Source organism: Spermophilus citellus (assembly GCF_964194105.1).
Source record: "Spermophilus citellus genome assembly, chromosome: 4".
NCBI lineage: Eukaryota > Metazoa > Chordata > Mammalia > Rodentia > Sciuridae > Spermophilus > Spermophilus citellus.
The window spans coordinates 44660747-44675620 of record NC_138185.1 but is presented as its reverse complement, the minus strand read 5'-3'; the positions used below and the strand labels follow the sequence as shown (position 1 = coordinate 44675620).

Genomic DNA, 14874 nt, shown 5'->3' with positions numbered 1-14874 from the left:
CGGGAAATAGGCACATGAAAAGACACTTGATGTGGCTGTGTCACTGTAATAGGCTGATTTTGAGTCCTTTGGGTATAAACCGAGGAGTGGGATAGCTGGGTCAAATGGTGGTTCTATTCCAAGTTTTCTGAGGAATCTCCATACTGCTTTCCATAGTGGTGGCACCAATTTGCAGTCCCACCAGCAATGTATGAGTGTACCTTTTCCCCACATCCTTGCCAACATTTATTGTTGCTTATGTTCTTGATAATTGCCATTCTGCCAATCCCAACAAACCAAAGGCTGGATGTTTTCTCTTATATGCAGATGCCAATTCACAATGGGGAGGGGGTGTCTAGAGAAGAATAGAGTTACTTTGGATTAGGTAGAGGGGAGTGAAGAAAGGGGAGGGGTGGGGAGGTAAAAAGGATAGTAGAATGAATCAAACAATATATGACTACATGGTGTGATTCTACATGATGTACAACCAGAAACAAGAATGAGAAATTATACTCCATTTATGTGGGATGTGTCAAAGTGCATTCCACTGTCATGTATAACTAATTAGAACAAATAGCCAAAAAGAAAATAGAAGATTAAGGACCTAGCTTGTTCTAGAAATATATTAAGTATTCTCATATCCTTTTATAAAGTACAAGGTTCATTATGAGTTGTCTACTTATCATGTCTTACCAGTTTGCTTTATAGAGCATTTCAATGACTAAATTCTAAAATGAACACTAACATTAAAAATAAAAGATGCTTGACATCATGATTTGTCAAGGAAATGCAAATTAAGTGTCCAATGAGGTGCTACTCATTTTCACTAGAATGACTAACATGACAACAAATGAAGAAAGCAAAACAAATAATACCAAGTGCTGGTGGTGATGCAAAGTAACCAGCATCTCACACATTGTTGGTGGGAATACGAAGTGGCTCAGCCACTTTGTAAAGCCGTTTGGTCATTTCATACCTACCACACAACCCAGTAACCCCTCTTCCAGGTTATTTGCTCCAAAGAAATGAGAGCCTATGTCCACACAAACAGGTCGGGGTGTATTTTACCATCTGTGTGATACTTGCCCAGGGAAAGTAGCCATTGAAGCAGCATGTAATACTGCACAGGCTTTGCTCAATAGTCATTTATCTCTGTGTAATAACCAGGGACCCAAAGCTACGAATTTGGGGGTAGAACTGATCAAAGTCTTATCTTTAAAGAGAAGAAATAAATGGGGGGGGGTAGTTCTTGATTAAACATAAGCCAGTTGGATACCTGATTCTTTCACCAGCATGGTTGGTCAGAGGACTTCAGCTGGCTCAGTCAGATTTTTTGTTTAAGGATGCTAAGTGGAGGCTAGGGGGTGTTGTGGGCAAGGAGACATTCTTTTTTTCTCACTTTGTGGGATATGTGAATATGAGACCTAAGACGGCTACAACCATTTTCTGCTGTGAAAGAAAACTAGTCTGAAGAAAAGGAACAGAAGATATGAGAGGAAAACAACAATGGGACAGGATCCCTGACCACATCATACCTGATAACCATTTTCCTCTGTATTTTTCAAAAGACACTAAGAAATCTCCTTCCTTTAAGAAGCCCAGTTAGAGGTTCTGTTTTGTTATTTGTTTTTGGTTACCTGAAACTGAAAGCCTCAGAGCTAATCTAAATGTAGATCTCAGAATGGATATGATTTTAGGAGATATTTCAAAGAAGTAGAACAAGCCAGAAACAAGTTCTATGAGCCAAAGTCAAAGCCAACCCAGAGATGTGGGATGGAGATGTAGAGGCAGAGCCGGGCAGAGCTGGGCGGGTGACCTTAATGGAACTTTGGGCCTGGGAACAACAGTATGTGTTAAGAAGATCAGGTGTGAGGCCCTGCCAAGACCTGGCCTTGGAAGAAGGGGGTGAGGGACAGCCAGGGAAAAGAGGCTACCAGGAGGCGGTGAGGAAGACTGCTTCAGGCAGATGGACAGTTAGAGGACTGAGGCATCAAAAGAAAGCCGTTCATGCTGTGGGACTGCCTGTCCTCTAGGCCAGGGAATTAGTCAGCTTTCTACCCCAGGGACCAAAATACCCAACAAGAACAACTCAGAAGAAGAAAAGTCTATTTTGGTTGATGGTTTCAGAGGTTCAGGCTGTGGATGACCAACTCCATTACTCTGGGCCTGAGGTGAGGCAGAACATCATGGAAAAAGGGTGTGGTGGAGAAAAGCTGTCCAGTTTATGGCAGCCAGGAAGGTGAGAGAAGGGAAGAGAGAGAGGAGAGAGAAGACAGGGACAAAACAGAATTTCCAAAGGCATGCTTCTAGTGACCTCCTTCCTCTAGCCATGCCCATCTGCCTGCAGTTACCACCCAGGAACAAGGTTAAATTATTAATCCATCAAATGGATTAATCCATCAAATGGAATAATCCCCTGGGATGAGGTTACAGCTCCCAGGACTTCACTGTTTCACCTCTGAACATTCCTACATTGCCACATGTACTTTTCATGGGATATTTCATATCCAACCCACAACAGCCAGCATTGTTCTAAGAACTGGAGCAGAGCTGAGCCTGAAGGTGGAGTTCAAGCAGGCTTAGCAGCTCTTGGATTCAGCTGGTCTGGCACTGCAGCTGGGGATCTGCCTTCTAACAGGGACCTGCCTGTAGCCATAGGCAGTATGTAGAAGACACCGGGAGCAACTCCATTTTCCTAGGGGATAGAACCAATGACCACTCTGGCTGGACATGACCCTGACCTTGGTTCACTTCTGCACCACACATTTGGCTTTCTTGTCACTCACAGGACCAAAATATCAGAGCATCATGCTTCCTGGGTCATCAGCCCCTATTTATAGGTTTGTCAGCTAGTGGTGTGAGCGATTCAGCCTCTTTTTCCTCAGTTCCCAGCCTCTTGGGGAATCTGGAAAATTCCCAGAATTAGGATATGATAGGTGATGAGTTGAAAATGATGGCTGCGACTTGAGGCGTGCAGGGTAAACCGGTGTGGGTCTTCTACTGCGTATAGTCTGAATTTTCCATATATTTGATGGAAGCAAGAGCCTTGCTGTGGGAGATTCCATATGATTATAAGAGAAGCTTCTAGATTCACCTTGGCTGTGCTGAATACTTCTATCATTGATTCTGGGTCTTCATTCTTTGCATTGCCCCCAGATCCTATACCCTAAACTTCTAAAAAAACCCCACAGAATCTCAGGATAATCATAAGACTATCATAATGCATCTAGAGATTTATTAAGTTTAAGTTTCCCTATACGGAAAGAGAAATGATTCTGCCCTCAGCAGATGTGTCAACTTTAGTCTTAATCACCTCATTGGACTCTTGGTATCCATTTATTGGCCTGTCAATAAGAATAAAGTTACTTTAAAATTCAATGGGTGTATTTCTTAAAACATTTGAGTGCCACTCAGTGGGTGTATCATGGGGTATTGAGTGTATTATCTTCACATGCATGGAGCTTAATAAATAAATGGTAGTTGTTATTCTTAACATTAGAGAAAATTCTCTAAATGCAAGATGTTCTGGCCCCAGACTCTTAATGGTCTGGTACTAATGCTTGTGTTTCCTCCAGTAGAATTTAAGATAAAATCCAACAGGTATCTTGTTTTAAAGCCATAGTCTTGAGTTTGCAGTAAACAGTTTTGGGTCCACTCCTGTCTCCCCACCTTACCATTTCAGATCTTTGTAACTGCTGAACTCTAGATTTATTTGCTGAGGGATTTCTCTGGGCCTCCAAATCTCCTCTGTCTGTGCTCAGCAGGCAGGAAGACTGGGGAATTCGTTCATTAAGAGGAATCCTTAACCAATAACTGATGGGAGTTGGTGGATAATACCCAGCTCCTCCACCCCTTACAAGGAGGTCCCTTAGACAGTGGGGTACCACATTCTTTCCTAATTCTCACAGAAGGATCAAATCCTAGTGGCCGCAGTGATAATTTCCTTTCTAACACACTCTCATTGGTTGCCTTTTCTTCCTTGTCTCCCTTACTCCAGGTCTTTCTGGTGTTTCCTGGGATCACCTTTCAGATGAATTACTTGTACTGAAGCCCTTGTTTAGAATCTCCTTTAGGGGATACCCAAATGAAGGCAGATTTCGATTCAGATATGAAACCTTTGGGTGCGTCTAAGTTTTGTGTAAATGATCCAGCAGAGATAGGGTATTATTTGAAGAAAAACAAGCCTCACCAAGATTAGATGGACCTCGCCAAAGAACATCAGGCACATTAGGGGGATGCCAGGAGCTGATGTGGGAGCTCTTTATAATAAACTGGAGCCATCTGCCGGCCTATAATAACTGGAATATGAAAGTCCTAATCTGGGATGTAGTTAAACTGTTTACTCTCTGTTTGTGGTTATGTATTTAAAGCTTAACATGCTCGGAATGGTGGATTTAAATTCATAAGCACATTGTTTTACAAAATTGGCATGAAGCCCTTTCAATGCAATATGCAAAATACATTAGTAGGTTGCATCCAGAGCTTTGTGTTTTCTCTTTGTCCTTATTATTTTTTGTTTTTATATAAAGAAAACTGGTAGGACCACAGTCCTGCAAAATGCCTTGTGAGGATGCCAAGAACCACTCTCTAAGCCACTTTCTAAGAAGCAATTTCCTTCCTGTCCCATAAAACTCCCCAAAGCACCTTAGGCGAACACTGAAGCATTGGGTATGTTTGCAAACTGCAAATACAGCAGACATTTAATTACACCGAATTCATCAAAACCCTAATTGAGACAGGAGCTCAAACCTTACAGCTTAATTACTTTAATTTCAGATGGGTAACAGACTTCGTCCTGTAGTGCCCTTTATGCTGAAATGCTTAAAGAGAGGCCCACGGGCGCTCACTGGTAATTCTCCCAACCAAATGAAAGTGCAGATCAACATAAATAATAATGCTAAGTGAGACCCATGATTGGATTTATTAATCACTTCAATTCCCAGTTTCCGTCCTTTGCTGTAATATTCCACTGCACCAGTTTTATCGATGTGGGGAGGTGGGCAACTTTCATTGCTTACTAATTTTTTCTGTTCCATCCACTGATCAGACAGCACAGAAGGAAGTACCCGTCCTTTGAGATTCTCCTTCTACCAACATCTCTTCATTTTCATTTTCATTTAGAAGACCTTCTCCTTGACCTTCCCTTTCCTTCTTACCACATATCCTTGGGAAACCCTGGAGGCCTGTTAGAGAATTCCACCAACAGGTGGTTCAACTATCACAGTGACCTACTGTGGAATTTGGCAGTCAGGACCACCTTTATTGGTATTCTGGCTATTGAAAATGGTACCCAACTTGTGTTGGCTTACTGTGTGGGCCAGGTCCTATTAATATTGAACTTGCTAGGTTTCAACCTTATTGCAATGCTGGGAGGAAGGTGAATTTATACCCACTCTATAGGTAAGAAAATGGAGGCAGATAGAGCTGAAGTCACTTCTTCAAGGTCTCATGGTGAGTAAATGACAGAGTCAGGAACTCCCATGCCAGTCTGATCCCCCAGGCCATGGTACTTCCAAAAGATCATTTTGTTTCCTCTAAAAAGTGTTTAGGGATTTCACAAAACCCTAAAAGAGAGAACTGGATGGCTTTGAAAATCTCCAAGTGGGCACAGGATGAGGAAATTCAGAAGAAAGGCCTGGCATCCAGAATCATGGTGTGGGGTGCTTTGAACAATGATTCTGGTTATTTCTCCTCACAAGGATGTGGGGTTGTGAATAAACCGGCAAAGACCTCTGGAGGGATAGAGTGACAGATACCCGTGTTTGCTGATGTGCAGGCAGCCACATGCCTTTGAAGAGGTGTTCCAACCAAGCTGGTGATGAACTGAGTTGCTGAAGAATTATGCACCCACGTGAATTCAAGCCATTTCATAAGTAATTAGTTGTGTGACACTGACTAGACACCACCCCGTCATTTGTCTCACTTCTTTACATTATCTCTCCCCCCTTTGGGCTTGCTTTTGAATTAAGCTCCAGGTACAAATGACTAATGAACTAATGACAACACCAATAACGGCCAGGCTAATAATCATACTGCTAATGGTGACAATGCTAATTAAGAGAGTGCTAACAGCAACAGACTCTACTGGTGTGACTATTCATCTCTGGAAGGCAATGAGGTCTCCAAGCAGAGGACAGCCAGGGGAGAGTGACAGGCACTGAAGGCAATGACGGAGACTCATTTTTTTTTTTTTTGGTGTTAACTACATATGTATGAGAATTTAAAAACACTGTAATATGGGTCCAGAAAAATCTAAGACAACAGATTATTGAGCAAAAGGATGAGAAAACAGAAAACATTGTCTGGTGAGTTGAGCAGAGCTCAATGATCAAGAACAGGAACAGCTGTCCAGGAGTCCCTTGTTAGAAGGAATTTGTTTACTTGGGGGCCCTGGAGCTAATTCCTGATGAGATCAAAGGGTCCCATTTGCCCATCACTCAGGAGTGACTATACACCAGGCATCCCGGACAGATCCATCCATGTAAAGATGGTGGTGGTAAAAGTGGGCCATATACAAGAGCAACGGTGTGCTGCAGTATACATGAGGTGGAGACACTGGGGTCAGCGTTAGAGATGGGCAGCCTGGGGTGCCCCAGCTGGCTGCTGAAAAATGGAACAGACTGGTAAAGAGTATATTAAAAGGTTGGAAGGTGCATTCCTTAGCCTCTTAGGATTAACAGGTTGCTCAATTTTATAAGTGGAGCCTCCTCAATGGAATTCTTGAAGTTGCTTTTTTTTTTTTTTTTCCCTAGAAGACACCGAGCCTTGGGTGTTTGGGCAGGGAGTTCAGGATTATAGTTCTTCTGAACAAAGTCCCTGTGGAGTCACAAAATCTGCACACCTTTGGTACTGCTCCAACACACTGTGCCCATCACCACTCAGGAACCTCACATTTTGGTGACTTCTAAGAAATTCCCCAAATGGACACCAGTGTACATAAAGGAAACAGATCCTTATGATTCCCTAGCAGCGGGATAATCTCCTTAGCTAAGAGGGAGGTCTGTAAAGTCCCTCAGAACCTCAAAATCTAGCTAAAGCAGACATGGAAATAAAATGCTCCTCTCTGTCCCTATAAAAAAGAAAAGCTGTGTCCTAAACTGTTTTTTGGTCGATGATATTCCAGCCCTCTGTCTCTCCCATTTATTTTATTTTCTCTCAAGCAAAACCAGATCTAAAATTGTTTGAAGTCATTCTAGTTCAGATCAGTAACCCATCAAAACGAGTGGGACACATTCAAATTTGTGACTTGCGTCTTTCAGGCTGGTTAATTATTTATGTGGACTTGGGGATTCTGAGTCCCATTCTGCTGGAGACATTTAAATAAGGATGGCTTGACAGTGTCTAGTTCCCACAGGTTCAGCCTCCTAAGGTGTGAGGCCCCTCAATCACCACTGCCCAAGTCTGCTGCTGGGCCTCATTGTGAGTTGTGAGCCAATAAGGACCATCTTATGCCTCAACTTTGCCTCCTCTTCTCCAGATGCTTTGTCCCTTCATCATGAGGAGCTGTCCGTCTTACCTGCCCTGCGAAGAGCCCACAGACGCCAATGATGCACAGGATATTGAACACGGCTGAGCCCACGATGGTGCCAACTCCTACGTCACCCTTGGTGATGAAGACCCCTGAAACACAGATCCAATGTCAGCCTGCTTGGGGTGGCCCAGTTGAATTCCAAGGCGGACCTGGGGGCTTTCATAACTGCTAGACTGTTCTCAGGATCTGTAGGAAACATCCAAGGGTGGGAGGGAGCTTCCTAATCTACAGAGTGGAGACTATCCCACAGGAGCATCGGTCCAGGGTCAGGGATACATTCATGCATGCCCAAAGCATCATTTAAATAAAATAGCTGGGAAGTTGATATTCGGCTTGGGGCCCTGGCCTCTTCTTTCCTTTCACTGGAAAGAAAACCCTGGCCTAGGCCATTTGTCCCCAGTGCCCCCTCTCCCTTTTTTTCTCAGATAGGAAAGAGCTGAAATGCCTCTTAGCTGAAATCACCTACCTATGACTGACGTGAACAGCTCTGGGGCCGAGCTGCCTGCTGCCATAAATGTGGCCCCTGCCACATCTTCGCTGAGGTGCAGGCGCTACAGAGGAGCAAAGACAAAGCACAGGTGAGTTTGGATTCTACCTGAGAACAGAGGTGACGGTGACTCTGAGGTCCCAGGTCCCGAGAAGGCCAGGACTAGGGTCTCAGTGAAACCTGGGGGCTGAGTTCAGTCCTGCTCAGCCTCCTTCCCATCCTCCCAGAGTTGGATCACTCCTGCTGGACCCCTTGGTGGACCAAAACTCCTCTTAGCATCCTCCTCACAGGAGGGCTCCCAAATCCAAGTGCCCCAGGGGCCATGCTGATGACAGGAAGGCGGGGAGTGGGTGGCATGTGGTCACAGTGGATGACGGGCTCAAGGCAATGAGGGGCATTCACCTCCAACCTGACAGCAGCATTGCCAGTTCCCTCAGTGTTGCCAGATATTTTGATTTTAAAATAGAGGCCAATAATCCAGATTTATATGCAAAATATCCTGTTTTTTTTTGGCAATGCTTTGATGATCTTGGTCAAAATAAGGTTCATGGCCACCAGTTTGTGAGCTTTCATTCTGAGGCTTAAAGGAGGCTGCTGGTGTGTGTGTGTGTGTGTGTGTGTGTGTGTGTGTGTGTGTGTGTGTGTGTAGGTCACCTTCCTGCAACTCTCTCCCCAACCTTGATGGGGTTCTCAAACCCTGGGCGTTAGAGCAAGAGTGGGGGCTTGAGATGGGGAAAGGTGATGAGGTATCTGCTCTGCTGAGGTCTATACAACACTCCCCAGGTCACCCTGCCTGTTAAACCAAAAGGTGATTTGCAAGAAGACAAGACAAATACACATTAGAGCATGTTTAGCTTTTCTGCCTTCTCTCATGATCCAGAAAGTAAGCTACTGGCTGGCAGAATGTAGCCAGTTCTGTCCTGGAGTTCCAGCAAAGACATGCCAGTCTGGAATGCCATTCACAGATACACCAGTGGCTGCATTTCCTTGCTCAGCCATAGAGGGGCAGCATGGCCTTGGTGGAGGTTGTGGATCCACTGCCTGCTGGATCCGCAATGGACTGAAGCAGGAGTCCTGGTTAAACAATTTTATCTGGCATCCTAGGTCGCTAGGTCCCTTCGCTCTGGACTCAGTAGCTAAACACAGAGTATTCAGGAGACTCCAAGATGGAACCTCAACACTGAAAGCTGTGCCTGGAGGGATACCTGAATACTCCAGTTGCAATGAGGCAGGAGACTAAGGAAGGCAGCCTGACTCAGAGCCTGGGCTCCCTGGGTGGCTTGCCTTGCCCAGACTCACCATGAGCTACAAGCCTTGCAGTGCTGTGGTTTTTTCCAGGGAGACTCCATGATGGCATTAGCTGTAGCCTTCCAAGCTTGGGTTCATAGCCTATTACTCTCTTTCCTTCCTTCAGTCCATTGTTTGTTTCTTCTTTCACATGCTCTTCCATTTCTCACTCTCTCTTCCCTAATTCACTCTAGTACTGGCAACATCTCACTGGACTCTTAGAATTACCACACAAGGGGTCTTCTTGTCTCTGAACTTCCAAATACCACAACCAAGTCATGGAAAGTCTTCCCCGGCTCCCGTGAGCATGGAATAATTTCTAACACCCGAGCCTGAAATACAGGCTCCCTCTGACCTGATTCAAGCCCCCGTTCTCCCTCTCTTGGTTCAGTGGCTCAGACTCTCTCTGACCATATATTTTTTTTTCTTAAAATGCTTTGCCAACGAGACCTGCCCTCCAAGCATAAGCTCTTCCTGGTGTTCCAGGCAGAATCCATCTCTCTCCCTTTTCTCTCTGCACTGTCCAATTATCCACAACTTCACCCAACCCTCTGTGTATCCAGGAAGATTGGCTTCAGGAACCCCTTTGGACACTAAAATTCTTAGCTTCCAAGTTCCTTATATAAATCAGTGCAGCATTTGCATATAGCCTACACACATTCTCCAGCCTACTACAGTAAATCATCTCTGGGTTACTTAGAATTCCCAACACAATGTAAATGTTATGTAAATAATTGTTATACTGTATTATTTAGGGAATAATGACAAGAAAAAGTGTCTGTACATGTTCAGCACAGATGCAATATTTTTCTTGAATACTTTTGATCTGAATTTGAATACTTGGATATGAAACCTGAATACACACTGGGCTGACTTTATCATCCTGGAGCCTGTCTGTGTCCTGCAAGCTCTGGGATGGCAAGGCCCATGCTGGAACTCATCAGTTACCTCCGAAGCCTTAGGCATAGAGCTTGGCCTGGGCAGAGCCCAGTTCAGTGTTTGTAATACATGGGATGGACCATGCCCCATGACCCAAGGGTATCACTCAAGGATCAGATGGTCCCTAGAAACCTCAACCTGGCCCTGAGAGCCTTCTCACCCTCCTCATTCAACATTATCTTCTCTCCATAAGCCTCTGCTTGACCCAAGGATGCCATTGCTGGGGTCCTTCACCTCACTGGGCTTTTGCTCACTTTAGTTGTCTTTGAAACGCCTCTTTTCCTTCTTTACCTCCTCAGTGCAGCTGAGTCTCTACCCCCCATGGACATTGGATCACTCAACACTCTGGACACCTTCATGTGTCCCATGATGAACCTCCTGGATGTCCAAAATCTAAGGACTGCTAATCCACACAAGGGGAAAGGCAGTTGATATGGGTGACATGAAGAAGGAACTTTGCAAACGTCAAGGCCTAACCCACCACTTGCTTGTGAGGTCATCATGTGGATCCTCTTCTCTTTCCTATTCCTTGTCCCCTCAACCTCCATTTTTTTTTTTCTGATTTCAACTTAAAAGTATTTGAGAGAGAGAATCTACCCCTCAGCTGTGCTTTATTGAATAATATGAATTTCTTGCATAAGTCATATTCACAAAAGCTGCAAACAACATCTTTTTGGGTTTCTCTCCCCACCCTCAGTTTTAGTCTATGGGCAACTACTGACTACACACTACCACATTCCTCAAGGCAGATGAGGGAGAGCCAAGGTAATACACAGAGGCCTGGCACAGAAAGCCCTCTAGGCCACTGTGGATGGACCAGCACTGTGGTTCCTAATCTGGCAAGAAAATATAGCTCCAGAGAGAACTGATCACAGCTCTCTGAGAAGATGTAAACATGGGATCTCTGAAAAGCTGTAACTCTGTCCCTAACCCACCACCATTCACAGACATGATGTTTGTTGAACAAGTAAGGTTGTCTAAAGTCCACAGAGCCACACTCTCTTTCTGGGAGACATGTACCCTCTCTTGTTATATTGATCTTGTTATAATGGACTTAGGCAGTGGGAGCAGGGAGAGCTTGGGAAAGGGGTCCCTTTTCTGTGCCCATCCCTCCTGGGTGCCTATGGGCCCTGGAGTTGGAGCCAATCTTGACCAAACCATGGCCTGATACAAGCTCATCTCTGCAGTTGAGTGGCAACAAGAATGAACAAATACCAAATGTCTTCTTTGATATAATGAGAGCAACTATGAACAGAGCAGGGAGGAAGAGCAGGAAGAAAAGATTAACATTAAACAGAGATGTGAGATGGGAGGGAAAGGGAGAGAAAAGGGAAATTGCATGAAAATGAAGGGAGACCCTCATTGCGATACAAAATTACATATAAGAGGTTGTGAGGGGAATGGGAAAATAAACAAAGAGAGAAATGAATTACAGTAGATGGGGTAGAGAGAGAAGATGGGAGGGGAGGGGAGGGGGGATAGTAGGGGATAGGAAAGGTAGCAGAATACAACAGTTACTAATAGGGCATTATGTAAAATTGTGGATGTGTAACCGACGTGATTCTGCAATCTGCATTTGGGGTAAAAATTGGGAGTTCATAACCCACTTCAATCTAATGTATGAAATATGATATGTCAAGAGCTTTGTAATGTTGTGAACAACCAATTAAAAAAAAAGAATAGAGGTGTGGTATCTGTTAGTTGACATCCCTCCAGACTGTCATCAAGTGGCTGCCACACATACTAAAAAAAAAAAAAAAAAAAAAAGACTCCAAGGAGCTTAAGCCACCTTGGGTTCAGATCATGACTCTACCCCTAGCTAGCTGTGAGTCCTGGGGAAAGATGCTCAATGTCTCTGAGCTCTGACTTCTTTGTTCCTAACTCACCTGGTAGAGTTTGAGGAATGATTAAAGAGACAATGAGCACATTCACACCATACTCACTTAGTAATTGAGCCAGTTTCCAGCCCATCAAGGATTGAAGAAAAATAATAATTTCCCCTCATTAAACATTTTCTTTCGTTTTCTTCCCATCTTAACCTTTTCCTTAAAAAACTCACCCCTGTCCTCTTTTTCTGCCATTTGACAGCTCTTTGATTGCTTCTTCCTATAAGGGCATGTGCATTCTTGCTGGCAAGTTCTATGGATTTCTTCAATTAAGTCGAACCCATGATGACAACTGTATATATACTTACAGATCATAACAGCTTTGCTATTAACAGTAAGAAAGTTGCATGGGAATGAGACAGAGTGATTTTTGCTTTGCATAAAAAATAAACCCTAAACATTGGGAGAGTCAACTCTCAAAGAGTCCTGGGTTCCACATCCATAGATTCAACCAACCTCAGATGGAAAATATTCAGAAAAAATATGGCATTAATATTGCAATTATACTAAACACATGCAGAATTTCCCCCTAGTCATTATTCCCCAAACAATAAAGTTATGACAACTATTTATGTAGCATCTATGTTATATTGGGTATTTAAGTCATCTAGGGTTGACTTAAAGTACATGGGAGGATGTGTGTAGGTTGTATGCAAATATTATGCCATTTTATATGAAGGATTTGAGCATCCAAGGATTTTGGTATCTGTGGAGATCCTAGAACTAAACTCCCATGGATACTGAGGGACAACTGTACTTCAGTCAAGTGACCCTGTCCCTGGGCTGAATCACTGTACCAAGGACTTCCATACCTGTGCACCCTACATCTCAGACACCACTTCACTTTCCTTATCCTACTGCCACTTCACAGAGGAAACCCACTTCTGCAACCTCTGCAGGGTTACTGTGGAATAATTAATTATTTGCTTATTTATACACACAAAGAACTCACAAACTTCCAGGGTGTTGAAGAAGCTGTTTAAGTTAATGGTTTTCTAAGTGTATTTTCCAGACCAGCAGCCTTGGCATTACCTGAGAACTTAGTAAAAATACAAATCCTGGTCCTCTTCTCCCTCATCTCCCAAAACCTACTGAATCAGATGCTGTGGGGAGGAGGAAGAAAAGGAAGGGGGCCCCAAGCCTTGAGGGCGAGTGACATAAAGAAACTGGAGTTCCGGATGGGCAGTGTCTGGGAGGGAGCCTTTCTGAAAACTGAGATTCTGAATCTGAAACAAGTAAAATAAATAAATAAAATGCAAAGCTTTCAGATAAAGGAAAACTGTACTTCAGAACAGAAAAAGGGATGAAAGAGGCAGGAGAATGAGAGAGTTCTAGATAGGCTGAATTTTTTTTTTTTTTTTTTTTTTGATGAAAGGCATTTGACTTGCTGTTCAGCCTGGTGTTCACTGTGATGATTTCTATCAGAGATATTTTCCTGAGCTCTGTGCCCAATTCTTTCATCTCAGTGCCTTTCAGGCCAATGCTCAGAGCATCTCTGTACATATGGAAGAGAGGGTGATTGACAGGGCAGGTTCTCACCCTGCAAGGACCCCATGCAGGTCCACCAAAGCAGCAGAAGGAAATAAGGGAAAGGAAGGTGGGGGAGGGGATAGAAAGGAAAAGTAGGATTTAAATGAGGAAAAGAAAATGGGGGCAGGTCAGAACACAAGTATAGCTGACCCTCCAGATCCCAGGGTTCTGAATTTATGAACTCTACCAATGATAGATCAAAAATACTTGAAAGAAACTGTATGTACTGTACATGTACAGATTTTTATCTTCTAGTTATTCCCTAAATAACACAGTATAACACTTGTCTACATAGCATTTGTGATTCATTGGTATTTTAACTAATCTAGGGATGATTTAAAGTATATGAGAATGTAAATATACATTGTAAATACTGCACCATTTTACACAAGGGACTTGAGTCTCCATTGATTATGGTATCCTCAGGGAGTCCTGGGATCCACCCCCATGGACACCAAGAGACAACTGTATCTGTTATGGCCAAATGGAGCAGGAAAGCTGGCCATGTGGGTTAAAGTCCAGCCTTCTACTGGTGTCATGAAGCCCTCAGTGGATCGATGAAGATTTTGTGCTAGGGGCTGGGGCTGTGGCTCAGTGGTAGAGCACTTGCCTAGTATGTGCAAGGTGCTGGGTTCGATCCTCAGCACCACATACAAATAAATAAATAAAATAAAGATATTGTGTTCAACTACAACTAAAAAATGTTTAAAAAAAGATTTTGTGCTATTATTGTTCTTTCTCAAACAAGTGGATGCCTGGCATCTAAGACTCCCAGTGGGCAAGGAGGCTGGAACATACTCAGACACAGATCCCTTTAGAGGTCTCAGTCAGACACAGTGAGAATGCAAAGCATGTACCTCACAGATCTTTTCCAAGGAGGGGACGAAGAAGTCATCACACACAATGGCCAGCGCGTAGAACATGTACATGGCCTGGAAGAGAAGAGAAAGAGTTCACGTTACAGTCAGGCAGAGCCAGTGGTGAGGGTCCGGCTACCTTCTGCTTCAATCATGTTCTCTGTTATCATGATCTTAACTCAGTAAGTCTTTATCATGCCCACAAGAACCTGTGCCACTTGGCCCAGCTTCTCTGACCTCATTTCTGCCACTCTCTTCCTGTCTATGTCCTCATTCTCCAAGCTTGCAATGGGTGCCCACTGCATGGCCTTTGCACCTGCTGTTCTCCTCTGCCCAGAACCCTCTTCCCCTATAAAACCCTATTGACTCATTCCATGA

The 14874-nt window shown here is 43.9% G+C and overlaps 1 protein-coding gene across 2 annotated transcripts in view; it reads right to left on the bottom strand.

The window, feature by feature from the left end:
* SLC24A3 (solute carrier family 24 member 3) overlaps positions 1-14874 on the bottom strand; it is a 531314-nt gene that overhangs the window by 137917 nt on the left and 378523 nt on the right. For both annotated transcript variants that reach the window (XM_081291807.1, XM_081291806.1), the window contains exons 4-6: positions 14497-14571; positions 7977-8061; positions 7496-7599 (exon numbers count right to left, since the gene is read on the bottom strand). In XM_081291807.1, the coding sequence (XP_081147933.1) occupies positions 7496-7599; positions 7977-8061; positions 14497-14571 (264 nt within the window). The remainder of the gene's footprint in view (positions 1-7495; positions 7600-7976; positions 8062-14496; positions 14572-14874) is intronic.